The 15571-nt window shown below is 51.5% G+C and overlaps 1 protein-coding gene across 2 annotated transcripts in view; it reads right to left on the bottom strand.

Moving 5' to 3' along the window:
• Nucleotides 1-10753: 10753 nt before the first annotated feature.
• IRF8 (interferon regulatory factor 8) overlaps nucleotides 10754-15571 on the bottom strand; it is a 68154-nt gene continuing 63336 nt past the window's right edge. For both annotated transcript variants that reach the window (XM_056500961.1, XM_056500962.1), the window contains 6 exons: nucleotides 15154-15242; nucleotides 14675-14786; nucleotides 14369-14416; nucleotides 13358-13744; nucleotides 12738-12853; nucleotides 10754-11893 (listed from right to left, as the gene is read on the bottom strand). In XM_056500961.1, coding sequence (XP_056356936.1) covers nucleotides 11723-11893; nucleotides 12738-12853; nucleotides 13358-13744; nucleotides 14369-14416; nucleotides 14675-14786; nucleotides 15154-15242 — 923 coding nt within the window. In that variant the 3' untranslated portion in view covers nucleotides 10754-11722. The remainder of the gene's footprint in view (nucleotides 11894-12737; nucleotides 12854-13357; nucleotides 13745-14368; nucleotides 14417-14674; nucleotides 14787-15153; nucleotides 15243-15571) is intronic.

Here is a 15571-nt window from a genome sequence, read left to right as displayed (position 1 = left end):
CAGCAAATGTGGAAGTGGCTCCTGGATCCTGGGGTCGGGGAGGGTTAAATAAAGAAAAGGGTGGCTGTGACCAGTGGGGTTTGGTGCAGCTGAGCCCCAGCTCCTCAGCAGGAGGGGAGAGATGGAGCAGCCCCGTGCCCAAACCCGTCTGTGCTCCTAATGGGGCAGAGAGGGGGGATAAGAGATTTCTGCTCTCCTGTGTCAGCCCTGTATCTCCTCACTGTTTCACTGCCCTGGTGCAACCCTGGGTGCTGGGGTTGACCCCAGATTTGCTCTCCTGAGGGGCAGATTCACAACTCCCCAGAAGCCACGGCCTCAGCGCTTCCCTTTTCTCAGAACACAGGGAGATGCTTCTCCAACAACAACAATATAAAAAAAAAACAAACCCACCACCCCCCAAAAAAAAGCCACGCTGGAACTTTTACTTTCCTTGTGCCTTTTGCTAAATTTCAGGTGGGATTTGGGAAGTTGCTGCAGGTTTGGCAGCTTTCAACTTCGTGTTTTCACTTTTTAAAGTCAGCTGCGGTGACCGAGATCTGCCTGCCTCTCCCACACCACCTTTGCCTGGAAATACCCACTGTACATGGAAAATAATAAAAACAAAACCTCTCCAGGGGAGCCTCTGGTGGTCTCACCAGGGTCCCTGGTGGGAGCAGGAGCCTGTGGGTTGGTGGGAGGCAGCTCTGATGCTGCTGGGGACACAAGGAGCTTATCCTGAAGTGGTGGCCAAGGCCAGTGGTGGTGACTCCTGCTGTGGACATGGAGTGGCCACCTAACCTTGCTGGTCATGGAGTCTCAGAATGGTTTGGGTTGGAAAGGACATTAAAGATCACCTTGTTCCAACACCTGCCACGGGCAGGGACAGTTTTCACTACCCAAGCTCTGTCTAACCTGGCTTTAAACACTTCCAGGAATCCAATCCTGGATTTTAACCCCTCATCACCCAACCTCCATGGGGACAATGACCCACCCAGGATTTCAGCCTCAGCCAGGCAATGCAGGTTGGATCCCAGCACCACCTTCACCATCATGAGGAGGTCCATAAGCTCTTGAGTGGAGCCTCCACCACCCCAAAACCAGTCACCCAGAGCTGTCCCATTCCAGCCCCACCATTCCCACCTGGACATCACCCAGCTCATGGCACGGAGCATCCAAACCTGCCCTGACCCCACCCCACACCCCAGAGCTGGATTTGATCCACACCACGCTGGCTGCCCTTCCCCTCACCCTCCCCTGCACCCTTCCCAACCGGGGCATGTCTTCAAAGCAGAGGATTTATAAATAAAAGAAATAAATAAGGCCTTTTCATGTTCAAATTTAGCCCCGGGCAGACAATGTGTCCGCGCAGTGAAAGACTCGGTTTCCTGTCTGTTTGTCGGGGCTCCTTAGAAGCTTCCTCTGCACAACAAACCCGGCCTGAGGGCGGAAAGGGTAAGGACGGAGCTGAAACGTGAACAGGGGGATTGCACAACCCCCCTGGCAGCCTCCAGGCTCCGAGATCCAGCTGGAAATGCAGCCGAGGCTGCAGCATCCCTGCTGCACCCACCCGCCCTGGGCTGGCTGGAGATGGTGCCCAGGCAGCACCAGCAGGGCAGAGCGCTGGAGGAGGCGCCTGCCCAGCCCCAAAATAGTTGTTGGGATCCACAAAATGAGTCATTCGATTTCTCCACCAAAAATATCTCCCAGCTCAGCGCACGGGCCCGAAAGGAAAAGCCGGATGGCGCCTGCGCCGGGCGCTGCCAGCGGATCCTCAGCGGATCCTGGCGAGGCTGGGGAGGCTGATCCCTGCTGGGAGTGTGGGAAGAGCAGAGCCAGAGCTGAGAATGATGATGCAGCGTTGTTCTTGTGGTATTTCTGGCCCAGCCAGAAGTGGGAAGTGTCAGAAATCTCATCAGGCGCCACTCTCGGCCTTGTGAGATTTCCAGCTCTTTTGCAAACCCCCCTGAGGCCTGGATTCATCTCTGACCTGGTTTGCTCTCCCTTTTTGTTGTTTATTCCTATCAAACACCCTTTTGCCCTAAAGGGATGCTCAGTTCTGTCTTCCACCTCGGTGTAGATACAAGGAGTACAGGGATTAATGGGATTAATGTCCCATTCCACCCTGCAACCTCCTGCACCAAAAACAGTGGGGGAAAAGGGACAAGGAGTGCATCAATAACAGCAGGAACAAGGAAATAAAGCAGGAAAAATAGATTTCTCTCATTCCCTGGCATACTCAATAGATGAGAAATAAACCCTCCTCCCCAGCCCTGCAGCTTGTCTGACACAGCATTTATTGGGTAAAGAAAATTTGGGGTGTCAAAAAAAGCTGCTTCATTAAGGACTCTGTTAAATGTGTCCCTTTCCACATGAATGTCCCCAAGCTCAAATTGGGGTTTCAGGGCCATGGGATCCTGCAGCATCCCAGGATCAGAACAAGGGAATCCATCTCCCAGCACCAGCTCCCCTCCACAAAGCACTTTTATTTCCTTCAGGTCCAAAGATGAGCACTTGGGCAAAATAACCTTGGGGAATTTTTCCTGGAGAATTTTGTTTGCTCCAAGCCCCATCCAACACTTCCAAGAATGGAGCAAACCTCCTGGGAGGAGAAAATACGACAATGAAGTAATTTAGGTCAGAAAAGATCTCTAAGATCATCAAGCCCAGATGTTTAACGAGGTCACCATGAACAGAGGTGACAGGGGAGAGGCTCATCCCCATTACAAGGCACCAGCGAATCCACCCACGAGGAAAAGAGGTTTGACAGCTCTCAGGGCTTTTCCCCCTTCGAGATTTTGTTCCAGCCCTGAGAGACACAAAACCAACAGGGGGTTTTAGGGCCGAGCCTGGTGCTGACAGGAAAGCAGCTCATGCCCCACTTCTCACCCACTGAGATGTAAATGAGGCCACTCCTGCACCCACTCCAGCACTCATCACTTTTTCTGACAGAATTTCTGCAAGGAAATTCTGATTTTTAAAGCAGGGACATCCCCAGGCTCAGTGTCCCACGGTGGGGAACCCAGGAGCTGAGATCTCACTAAGAGCAGAGAGCTGCAAATTAATTCGTTCCTGGCAGAGGCCAAAGTTCAAGCTCAAGGCTTGTTTGTCCCAGGGAATGGATCTCATCCTGGCTCATCCCAGCAGGAAAAGCACTCCTTGACTATTCAGGAAGCTTCAGTAGAATAAAATAAATATTTATTTAGTGAATTTTGTTTTTCTCTGCGCGTGGGTTTTGTGCACTGCGGCTCATTTAGGGTTTTGAAAATTTGGTCTCAAGCGAGAATTCTTCTCAAATTCCAGATTCAGCAGGAGGCTGTAGCACAAGCACACAATAAATATCTGGAAAAGGAGAGGGGTTACAGGATGGGGAGGGTTTTTTTCAGCTGGTTTCAGTGAAACTCCAGGGTTTGCCTGTACAAAACTGAGAGCAGCTCTTGTGTTGGGGAAAGGAGTTGGGGAAGTTTTTTTGCAGCTCTGTGAACTTTCAAAGCTTAAGCTTTTCCTTTTGTAGGCAGTGGAGCTACCCCAGAAGCAGATGAGATGATCACACCTGCAGACTCTGAAGCTGAAGCATGTGATGGAAAGATGCTGGTTTTGGGGAGAATTGGCTCTGCCCCAAATCCAGCCTGAGAAAAGCTGATTGAAAGCACAGGACAGCAGCTCTGACTCTGCCAGACCAAAAAAAAAACCTTAATAAAATAGCTAAAACAGCAGAAAAATAAGGGACAGGAGAGAGATGATCAACTCACCACTAATTGTTATCTCAAGAAAAAACAGAGGTGTGCTAAAGGCAGCTCAGATTGGGGTCACAGGTCCATGGGCCACCCGAGGAGCATTCCCGGAACGCTGGGGTCACCACACCGAGCCCAACCGGCAGCTCAGGCTGGAGTGAACCTTTACAGCACGCCAATAAAAGGGAAAACAAACGCTGCCATTCATTCCCAACCTCCTATTTTAAGATCTGGCCCTGCCCTGAAATCAGATCCCGTCTCTGGCAGCACCATGGGTGACACAAATCGAGAGTGAATTATTCAATTCGCCTGAATCGTTTCCAGCCTCACCTCCCCTGATAGCCCTGCAGGCTGATAAGGAGTAGGATGTCTCAAGGACTGGGCTCTGATGAATCAGCTCCAGGTTGTTTGGAGATGAACAAATTCCTCGTGGGGTAAGGGGAGAGCCAGCCCCAGGGTATTCAGCCTTTGGGAAATGAACCTTCATGGACAGGCAGAGATCTTTGCTGCTGGGATTCTGTGAAGAGCCAAAATTAGGAGAGAGGACTAGAAATGACACAGTGACTCCTTTTCCTGCAGCAGCTTGAAAAGGTGATGTCACTTTACCAGAAATACAGAATAATTTCTCAATGAGGCAAAACCAAGGCCAGGTTTTGCTTTCACATCGAGACCTCTGCAGTTTCAAACTCACAGCAGAACGAGTTCCAGGCCAGGTAAAATAATTTGGGAAGGAAAGGATTATTAAAGGTCTTCTAGTCCAAACTAGATGGCCCAAAGGCCATCCAAATGGGATGGGTGCTGGCCAGACACCTGCCTGCTACTCAAAATCCTCCCTGCTACTCAAACCCCTCCTGCAATGACATCTCTTGGCTTCATGACTCATCCTTGCAGCAAGGAGCTTCACCCAGACAATCTGATGGGGGAAAATTAAGTTGTGCTTTTTCTAAACACCCCAAACCATCGCCCTCCTTGAAAACCAACTGAGCCAATATTTCATCAGAGGGCACAGCCCTCACCTGAGAAGAAGGGGAATTTCAGGGGACCACAATCCTGAGGGCTGCACTGAGCCTGCCCTGCTCCAGCTGAAGTTTCTCCTGGGGGAGTTGCACTGGCTTTGAGTGCCCAGCCCAGCAAAGCTGTAAAACCCCTCAGTTTCTCACAACCCACAGCAAGGTTAAAATTAGCCCAGAATTTCCAGACTCTGGCCCAGACTGAGAGTTTCCCACCTCCCCCCTGAGGGCAGAGCCCCACAGGGTGGGCACAGGGGGATGTTTCCCCACCCCTCAGCTTGGTGTGATGTCCCTGCAAAATCCAGCCCTTGGCTGTCACTCCTTAGGGGCTGGTCCCCACAGCCATGAGAGGGTTAAGGGAATTAATGTCCATGGAGAGCTGTGCTGGGGGCTGTCCCTCCGTGCAGCAGCCACAGCCCATGGTCCAGGCTTCCCTCAGCTCCTGATTTTGGGGTTCAGCTCAGCCACACTTGCTCCTTCCCCTCCCAGGGATCTCTTGAGTGTTGTGTGGGACCAGGGCTGGACTTGTGGCAGATGTTCACCCTTCTCCTGAGCTGCTCCAGCAATGAACCTCCCTCCAACCATCAGCATCTCTCACTTTCCCCCACCTTTCCCATCTCCTGCTCGGTGGTGAGCACCACAGACCACCTTCCCCACCTTCCCAGCCACGAGCCTCCTTCCTCCAGGCTCCCCCTGCCCTTGCTGCTGACACCACCACTGAACATTTCCTGCAAGCAACTGGTCCCTTCCCTTCTCCTCCTGAAGCTGAGAGGCTCTTCCCATCTCTCCTTGGGTCTCCTTCAGACCTCACCATCTGCCCAAAGGGGGACTGGAGGTCACACTGGTCACCAGCATTTAGGAGCAAACACTAAAACTTGGGTTGAAGCAGCAAAGCAAAACAGCAAATTTGAAATATTTGGTATTTTTACAAAAGAGTTGTCCAGACCCTCCTCCAAAACAAAACCCAACTGTGTTTCTGGGGCAGAGGTGTAAAAGACATTCCCCAAAATAATCCCTCTTGCTATTTTCTAGCTGTGATCCCTGGGAAGACCAACCTGCCTTTTGCAGCCTGCAGACCTGTCCATGAGCCAGATTTCTCTCAGGGAGAAGTGGTTTCTTCTCAAATACAGAACAGAAAGGCACAGGCAGGGAATCACTGGTTTCAAACCACTGTGGCTTCCACATCCCTCAGTCCTCCCTCTGAAGCCCAACAGAAGAAAAAGCAGGGATGCTGGAAATTGATATTATTGAAATTAATTGTTCCAAAGACTAAAAATCTTGTCATTCTTTTGGGGTTTTGAGCAGCCTGGTCCAGTGGAAGGTATTCCAATCTCTAGGATGAGTTTTAAGGTCCCTTCCAACAAATCTTTCCACGTTTCTATGATTTGCATTTCTCTGAAAAACACCCAGCACAGAGCAAGGAGGTTTTACATAACCCATGTGAATTATTCTCTCAGCAAGAGCTGGAGCAACTCTTCTGAACACCCAACTCCATTCACACATTGAGGTGAAAAAGAAAGAAAAGGAATATTTCTTCAGCTTGGAGTATTTTTTAACCATCACATTGCAAAAACCTCCTCAAAATGCCCTTTTGCTTGTTCCCATTCCCATTTTAGGGCTGAGAGGAAGGAAGAGCAGCAGAGGCCCAGGTTCCCTGCTGGCTCTGGGACACACAAAAAGCTCTGGCAGGTTTTTATGGCTCCTCAGTGCATCCGGGTGTTTTGCTACTGCAAACAAATCACCTGCAATAAAAACAAGTCAGAGCAGGACACATGCAAACTGAGGGGGGAGGGAGGGGATTTCAGCCTGGACTGGGTTTCAGGCTTGGTCTCATAGCAAACCCAAATATTGCCGTGTTTCTCCTGGCCCCTGTGCTGGGTTTGCTGCTGTGGTTGGGTGGAGCCTGTTTTGGTGTCTGGTGTTCAGGCAGGGACCTGCAGAGGGAAAAAGCTGATTCTGAAAATTAAGCTGCTGTCACATCTTCTGGGGTTTGGGACCTCCTTTCCTCTGCAGCCAAGCCCAGCTTGAGGAAACCTCGGGCTCCTCACTCTCAGCTCTTCCCACCACCTCCTCTTCCTCCTTTGGTGATGCTCAGAGCTGAGGAGGTGCCTTTGGTCGATCCTGGTGCTGCCTCCACAGGTCTGACCTCATGGTTTGGCCCTTGAACCAAGTCCCACCATCCACCCAAACCAAAATACAACTGAAAAGTGTCACACAAAACCATGTCCAAAAAACCATCACAAAACTGAGCAAGGACCTTGAGATCCACCAAAACCAACCCTGGGTGGGTTTTCCTGCCAGATTTCCATCACAAATCATCATCCTTGGCCATAAAACCACCCAAGGGGGTTTAAATCCCTTTGGAAAAGGAGGTTGGAGCTTTCCTGCCTCCCCTTTGCAGGGAGCTGCTCCCACATTACAACACAGGCAGGAACAGCCTGGAGAAGCTCACCCTGGACAGTTCTGTGCTGAAACGGGGGCATTGAGCAATCCCAGCAGTTGGAGAGCCCAGTGTCTAGAAATAAAAAGTGACTGTTTGTTTTCTAACGCCCCTGGGGGGCTCAGTGCCAGGCAGGGGCAGGCTGGAGGAAGCAGCTGGAGCTGCTGGGTCCTGGATCCCCCCCAGCAGTTCAACCGTGAGCTAGGACCTGCCACCCACAAAAAAATCTCGAAGATTTTTCCCAGTCTAACTTTCTCAAGCTCAGCTTTTTTTCCCCAAGCTAGAAACCTTTCTGTAAAGGAAACAGAAATGTAATGTAAATAATGTAAAAATAGATACCTACAAAATAATAAACACCTACTAAATAATAAGCACCTACTAAATCTGTGGAAAAAAAACCTGAAACAAGAAGTGTTGTTTTCTCTGACCAATGAATCTTTTCTGTTTTATTTTGCACAAACTATTTTGTTTAAAACCATGGTTTTCTTCAATAAATACTCTCTTTCTTGCACCACACAAGAAAAAGTCATGTTACTGTGTGCTTTCACTGCTCCACAGCCCCACACAGTAACAACCCACTTGTGGTTGCACAGCACTGGAGGGAGATGCCTGCAGAGCTTTTCCTCCAGGTTGAATTGGGATAAATCTCAGGATTTAGCTGTGACAAATCTCACCTTCCTCTTCCTCAGCCCATCAGACTTGTTCTTCACGCAGATTTGGTACTAGGTAATTCCTCACACTGGGTTTTAGGGATGTGGGAGGGGTGTATCCCCATGGATGCTGAATTCTCCTCCTGAAGCCACCTTCAGTGGTGCTCTTGGTGTTTGGTGAGGGCACGTCCTGGGAAACTCCAGAAACACGTGATGAACAAGATCAATGCAACCCAGGACATAACCCAGCTCATTTTTTCCAAGGCAAAATGCTTCCCAGAGGCCCAGCTGCCTTCCAGCCCCAAATCTCAGGAGAAAGGTTGGCTTTGAATCCAAATTACATCCCTGAGTCAGTGAACACAACACCAAGGGGCTGCAGTGCTGATCACATCTTATGCAGCACCTGGAAATCAAAATGTTCCTGTGTCCACCAAGATGTCTTTAGGTTGGAAAATCTTAGGAAATTCCCCCAAATTTCCTGCCCTGGTCCACCCTTCTGTGCCAGGTAAGCACATGGCTCCTTCCCAAATATTTTTGAGGGAGCCCTGTATATCCTGCAAGGTTTTTTTTTGGAAACCAAGCTCCACTCTCCTTCCCATGTGGAATCTTCTGCTCCTGAGGGCAGGAGTTCAACCTGGGTAACTCCCAGAAATTCCCTTCCCATCCCCACAGGCCTTCTTGGGAAGCAAGGAGATGCATTGACATCAAGTTCTGACTCCAAATGTGGGAAAGCACCCAAAAAAGCAGCAAGAATTTTGGGGAGGGTGGTGTGAGCCTCTCATTTATGCTCCACTATCCTGCCACACCAGGAGGGATCATTCAGGGGAGGGGATGCAGGGGATCAATCAGCTCCAGGGCTTGGGGACAGGGTCCTCAGCCAAAAAATTTGAAACTTGCCAGCAGACAAGGCACTGACAGAGAGGAGCTGACACTGGCACTGAGGTTTCACTTCAGGGAGGTGACAGAGAGGAACCCAAATGAACAGAAACCAACGAAAGTCTTTGAGTCACCAGTGCCCCAAACCACCGAGACAGGCACAGCTGCAGCAGCAGCTCCTGGAGCTCCCAGGGCTGGGCAAGGAGCAGGGATGGGATGCAGGCTCTGCCCTGGGGCACTCACAGACCCCACCAGCTGGGCTGGCTGTGCCATCCCTGCCTGGCTTGCAGGAAAATGAGAGATGTGCAGCAGTTCCTGCTGGAATTTCACTAAAGCCACGGTGAGTCTGGGGCCAGAGTGTGAAATCAATGCACTCACCTTGAAATCTGGGACATGGTGATGGATTGCAGGGTGGGGAGATCCAGCTTAGGGCTAAACCAGGCATTCAACCTCAGCCCAGCACCTCTGCAAGCCCCAGCTGAGCTGAAAGGGGACACAATCACCTGCCCACCCCATCACTCCTCTTGCATCCCACTTCCCAGTCCCAGCAGGAATTTCCCCTTGGGATCCCTCTGGGGTGGAAGCTGTGGTGCTGGTTAAGGGCCCAAAGCGAGCTCTGGGCTCTGAGACACTGAAAACACAAAAAACAACCAGTGCAATAAAAGGCACCTCTGCAGTCTGGGGTGGGAATTGAAAGAGCCCTGGGCAGGATCAGGTGGCTCCAGTGAGCACAAGGTGCTGGTTTCTGGGGAAGGACTTGGCCCTGCACATCTGGCAAACCACCAGTGGGGTTTTGGTGTGCCAGGCTCCAGCACAGCCCACAGTGGGTGCCTCACTCACACTCACCCTGCCAGGCTCCACTGGAGGTGAGGTGAGGTTTCCTCACCCTCTGGGCTGAATTAAAAACAAACTGGATTAAAAAAGCAGGATTAAAGCCCTTGGGATCCTCAGGAAGGGCAGAGAGAGGCTGAGCAGAGTGCCATGCCCTCCCCAATGCCACAGCATCCCACAGGAGCTGGCAGGAGCTGACAGGAGCTGGGGCTCCTTTGCCTTTAGCTATGATTTAGGATCCTGGTACACCCTAAAAAAAGTGGCTGTGCAGCCAAATCCAAGGGCTGTAATGCCTGCAGAGGATGGGCACCAGGGCAGGGCAGAGCATCCCCCCAGCAGGGCAGGGCAAGGGTGGAGGAATTCCCTTAATCCTCATGTTTGATCACAAAGCTCAAGCTGGTTCTCCCTTAAACCACACCTCTTAGAAATCTGAATGAAGGGTCCTGGTTTCTGCTGGGATAGAGTTCATTTTCTTCTCAGTAGGGGTGAGCAATTATATCATGCAGAACTTGCTTCTCTTCACTTTTATTCCTCTTTCCTTTTCATTACAATCACTATACTTTATATTTTTATAATTGGAATCCCTGAACGGTTTGCATTGAAAAACTCATCTCATTCCACCTCCTGCCATGGGCAGGGACCCCTCCCACTATCCCAGAGAGCTCCAAGCACCATCAAACCTTGTCTTGAGCATTTCCAGGGATCCAGGGGCAGCCACAGCTGGGGCCAGGGCCTCACCTTTCTCACAGGGCAAAATTTCTTCCCAAAGTAAAGAATTTCTCCCAACTATTAAACTTTTCTCAATCCACAAGGTTTTTCTTTCCAATTCCCCTCCCCTTGAAGGGGCAGCAGGGAATGAGGGAAGCACCTGGCTGGGATTGCACCAGCTCCCATTTCCCATGGGAAAAGAGGAAGGTTTTGGACAAAACCATAAAAAACTGCCCCCAACCCATGGCCTGGGAGCACCAGACCCAGCTCAGTGCTGGGACAGATGAACAGGGACACACCTTCCTCCACCCATTTCCCTCCCTCCAGTGCATTACAGCATTTTTGACTCGTTTCTTTCCTGCCTGGAGATGAATCCAGGAAGTTCTGGAAGAGGAAGGAGGTGACAGAGGCTTACCACAGACCCCACCACAGGTAAAACCAAATTAGGGGCAAGTCAGACATCCCAGACTCCCCCCACAAACTCCAAGACCCCACTCATTCCACCCAAAAACCACATGGCAAGAGAAATACAAAACATAGCACTTTAATTGCAGGGAGATATAAAAATTTACCCCAAAAAAATGAATAAACCTTAGGCACACAATAAATAGGCAGCTTTGGTGGCACACACAGGTGTGCAGTCCTGCTCTGGGAGGCACCAGCAGCTCCCCAGAGCTGGGGGCACACACAGGGGCTGTGAAAATGAGGATTTACACATGGATGATGCTGCCTGGACACGCTTGGGAGAGCCCCACACGTGTGTTTGGGAGGGTGAGCCAAGCTACTCACACTGCTGCAAATCTTGAAAAATTAGAATTCTCTATATTTATATAAACTCTGGCTCTGGTCAGGAAAAATTAAGATTCCTATTAAGTTTTCATATTCAATATTTACACATAGGATCTCTGCATTGGTTTGCAAATTTCAATCCACTTTGGCATGAAAGAGAAACACATAAATCTCACAGCAAAAATAAAGAGGAATTTCAGGAGTTCTCTTCAAGAGGCACACCCTGCCTTCCATCAGCAGGGCTCTTTGAAGGGGGAAAGCTGATTCCTGGATATCATTTCCTAAATTTGAGCATTCTAAGGCTTTTCCAAGAGTCCCCTCCTATCAAACTGCTTCTCTCAGCAAGGTCTGAGCTGCAGATTGTTGGGGCAGGTGGTTACAGCTGTTGATTTTTGGTTCTGCTTGACTGGCCATTAACAAAGGCAACACAAAGCAAAGCCAGCCCTGACCTTCCTTGTCCCCTCATGAGCTACAGACAGTCCTGGCACTAGAAAAGTCACTTTTATCTTTTATCATAAATTGCTTGGAGGACAAACACTGAACATCGAACCACTGGAAACGGCAAAGAACGAAGCTCAGCTTTCATGAGCCAAAAAAAAAAAAAAAAAAATTAAAAAAAAATTAAAAAAAATAAAAAAGGTGGGGGTGAAAAGGGACTGATGGGACTGATGGTGTGCTGAGCCCAGCAGGAGGAGCAGGCTCAGACTGTCAGACTGCGATCTGCTGGCTCTCTCGGAAGAGCGGCCGCGTCGGGCACACGTCCTGGAAGATCCGGTAGCCCTGCTCGTGCTGGGGCTCCTCAGCCATGGGCAGCATGGGGCTGGAGCTGCAGCTCTTCCCAGCCTCGTCCACCACCTGCCTCAGGTACAGCTGCTCCACCTGGGACATGGGAACAAAGGTCAGGAACTGAGAGAGGAGCGTCTCCTCTTTGGGCATCTGCTGCTGGAGGTGGGGTGGGGGGCACAGAGCAGAGCACAGGGGTGGCCAGGCCTGCCAGGACAGCAGGTCTGACTCCACTGGCACCTCCAGGAGGAAAGGAGCAGCCCCAGGAGCTCCTGCCAGCTTATTGAGGTGCAAGGACAGGCTGCACATCCAGAGGGATCCACTGGGTCACACACCCAAGACAACAAGAGGTGACAGGTCAGAAGCTGTGCAGGAGGCACAGGACCAATCTCTGGTCTTGTAAAATCCTCTCAGATCTCTGCTTGCTCAAGAGGGGAAGCCACACCCTCCCTGTGCCCTCCCTGCCATGTCCCTGCTGCCACAAGAGGCTCCAGAAACTCCCTGTGCTGAGCCTCTGCAATCCTGCTGCAGCTTCTCCAAGGAGAAGTTTCTGACCAGAGCCATGAGGACTGACCCCACATCCCATCCCCTCCTTCACCCTCCCAATGTTCCCCAACCCCTCTGCTGCTGGCCACACCACTGATCTTAAATCCACCACTCCAGGGATTTACTTCCCCATTTCCCACAGGAAAAGGCAGAAGTCCCAGTACAGTGCAGGAATAAGAGGAAATGGAAACATTTCCCTGCAGTTCACAAAACTAATTAGGGAGTTTCATTTGCAAACCCAGCTCCAGGAATCTGACAATCAGCAGCCCAAGCACCCCTCAGGAGGCTGTGGAAAAGCTCCATCCTTCCACCCCCACTCCAGGCACCCCAATGCTCCGTGGGTGGAGCTCTGCTGGCAGAATTCCCACCTTGGCTGGGTCCCAGCCCCCCGTACCTGGACAAGGATGAGTTTGCACCTCAGTGGCACAGCATCTGGGAACTCCTCCCCGAAGCACAGCATCACTCTGCTGTCTGGGAAGCGGCCCTGGTTGTTGTAGTACTGCTGCAGCTCTGCAAGGACAGGGGAAAACTTGGAATTTGCCCTCCAGAGGCTGCCAGGCTTTCTTACACATCCCTGGGATCAAATGCAAGGAAGCTGTGGACTCAAGCAAAGCCTCCAATTTTGGAATTTGCCACAGGACCCAAAACACCAGATTATTCCTTCCCAGGTCTGGTAGTGTCACCTGCTCATCCAGAGCACTTGGCAACACAGCAGTGATGGATTCTAAGTGGTGCAAGGAAAAACGGGGCCCAAGGGAGTCTCACACCAGGTTCAAGCTCCAGAAACCCTTTGTGCATTGTCCCAAGGCTTTGGGATCCCAGAACTGCCTCAGCTTTTCCAGGGTATTTCTGGCCAGAGTCATAGGGACTATCCCTGTTATTCCAGAAGGTTTCCCAACCCCAAACTGCTGGGGGCTGATCACCACATCTGCTGGCTGATCAACCAATGCAAGGAAAGAGCAGAAGCCCTAACACCAAAAAAAAAAAAATAAAAATCAGGAGGCTCCTACAAACCTCTGAAGAACAAATTGGTGTCAAAGATCTTCACCACATCCTCCCGGTCCAGTTTGTTGGGTCTGTCCTTGTAGGCCATGGTGTTGCCACTCCAGAAGACCCTGCCCTGGCACAGCCTCTTGATGAAGATGCCCTGCTTGTTGCTGTGCAGGAGGACACCCTTGTCCAGGTGGCCAAAGAGCTTCCTGGTGATGTGCCTCTGGCGCTCGGTGGGGACGGCGTCGGCCGAGGGGAAGCGCACGAGCTCCAGGGCGTCGGGGGCACACAGCTTCTCCCCCTGGCCCGAGGGCTGCCCCAGGGAGATCCTGCAGCCCTCAGAGCACGAGGTGCTGACGTGGCCCACCAGCCTCCCGCTGTAGTAGAAGCTGATCACCATCTGGGAATAACCTGGGGGGTGATGGGCGTGCGGGTTTTGTCAGGTAAGGGTGGGTCTGTTCTTCGCTGCCAAACCCAAAGCCCAAATTTCCTGGCAGTGACTCTCTCTTGGTGGAGGGATATCTCCCTCAGCCAGGGCTGACCAGCAAGTGAGAGCTCCCAATATTGCAGGATTATGGAAGTGACCTCTGGAGATCACCCAGGCAGGGTGACCTGGAGCAGGTGACACAGACACAAATCCAGGTGGGGTTGGAATGTCTCCAGAGAGGGAAATCCCACAGCTCCCTGGGCAGCTCTTCCAACACTCCATGGGAAGTTTTTCCACATGTTGAGGTGGTTTAGTTTACGGCCATTAAATATATTGAACCTCTCCCTCCTGCCTTTGCTCCACACTCCCCCCATGGACTGGCTGATCCCCCATCCCAAAGGCTGGCTGATCCCAGGCCCCAAGCAGCTGCTTTCTGTCCCCATGCCACCAGGCAGGATTCATCCCAGCATGGAAATACAGAAAATCAGGAGGGTGCAGCACCTCCTAAACCCAAAGCAAAGCCTCCCTCAAGGTGGGGCACCAAGTCAGAGCCACCTCCTGCCACCACAAGCAGAGAAGGGCAGCTGCTGGCCAGGTGAGGTCCTTACCTGAGTGGTACTGCTCATAGCTGGAGTATCCATTCATCAGGGGCAATGCTGTGGGCACAGAAAGCCAAGCTGAGCCTGCATTCCCAGCTCCCAAATCCCAACCCTCCAGTTTCCCCCACCAGCCTCCCCATTATCTGTCCCAGGTTTCCCAGCTCCCACATAGGAAATGCCAGCAAAAGCTCCCAGCTGGATTTCTTCATGAGTACTCCAAACATTCTTCATAAGGAAGATTAAATAACTGCTCCCCAGGACGACTTTTCTGCCCCAAAAATCTCCCAAACACCACACAAGCTGTTGGCTACTCACCAGGGCTGGGCTGCTGCACCCACCAGTCGGGGATGGGGGGGTTCCTGCAGGTCTCCTGGGGGGGTGAGGGGCTCCTCTTGATGATCCCCAGGTATTCATCCACACAGGAGGGCTGTGGACAGCAGACACTGGGGTCAGGGCAGGTTTGATGCCTCCAGCAAGGCCCTTTCAGCACTCAGAGAGGCTCCAAATGGCAATGCCAACCAATTTTGGGGGGTTGGAAAGAGCAAGTCTGGCATTGCTCAGGTTGGATATTTGAGTAAGAGCCTCAAGAGCTGCTGAGGGGAAGCAGCCAGGTGTGAGAAGGGCAAGGAGGGGCACAGAGCTGTGATTCCATCCCCAGCAGCTCCCTCCCAGCTGGATGCACAAGGAAGCAGGAGCCAGCATCAGAACCCTGCAACCCTGCAGCTTGGCAGGTGGAATTTTGGGGAAGGCAGCCTGAGCCAGGCACTCCAGCTGCAGCCCAGGTGAGGCCTCACCTCTTTGATGAGGTCATCGATGGCAGAGGAGCTGCAGTCCATCTCTGTGACATCATTCAGGCTGCTCCCACTGGCAATCCCTGCCTTGCCTGCAAGGAGAGGTGGGGGGCAGTGAGAACACCCACACTTGCCAAGCACAGCTCATCCTGAAGGGTTTTAGAGACCTTTCAGTGCAAGTTATGAAAGCAAGAACCACAGCAGAGCCACATAACAGCACCTTGGAGAGGATCACAGCCCCTCCAGAGCTGCTTTTTGGGGCCAAAAATCACTTTATAACTCATTTCCCCCCTGCACGGGGATCTGCAGCAAGAAAAATCAAAAATCTGGCTGGAGATAGAGACAGAGCTGGAGCAGAGGAGAGGGTTTAGGGTTTTTTTGAGCACCCCAGAGACTGGGGCTGGGGCTGCTGCTTCTCCTT

The sequence above is a fragment of the Oenanthe melanoleuca genome, chromosome 11 (assembly GCF_029582105.1).
Source record: "Oenanthe melanoleuca isolate GR-GAL-2019-014 chromosome 11, OMel1.0, whole genome shotgun sequence".
Taxonomy (NCBI): Eukaryota; Metazoa; Chordata; class Aves; order Passeriformes; family Muscicapidae; genus Oenanthe; species Oenanthe melanoleuca.
This window is presented reverse-complemented; position numbering and strand designations above follow the sequence as displayed.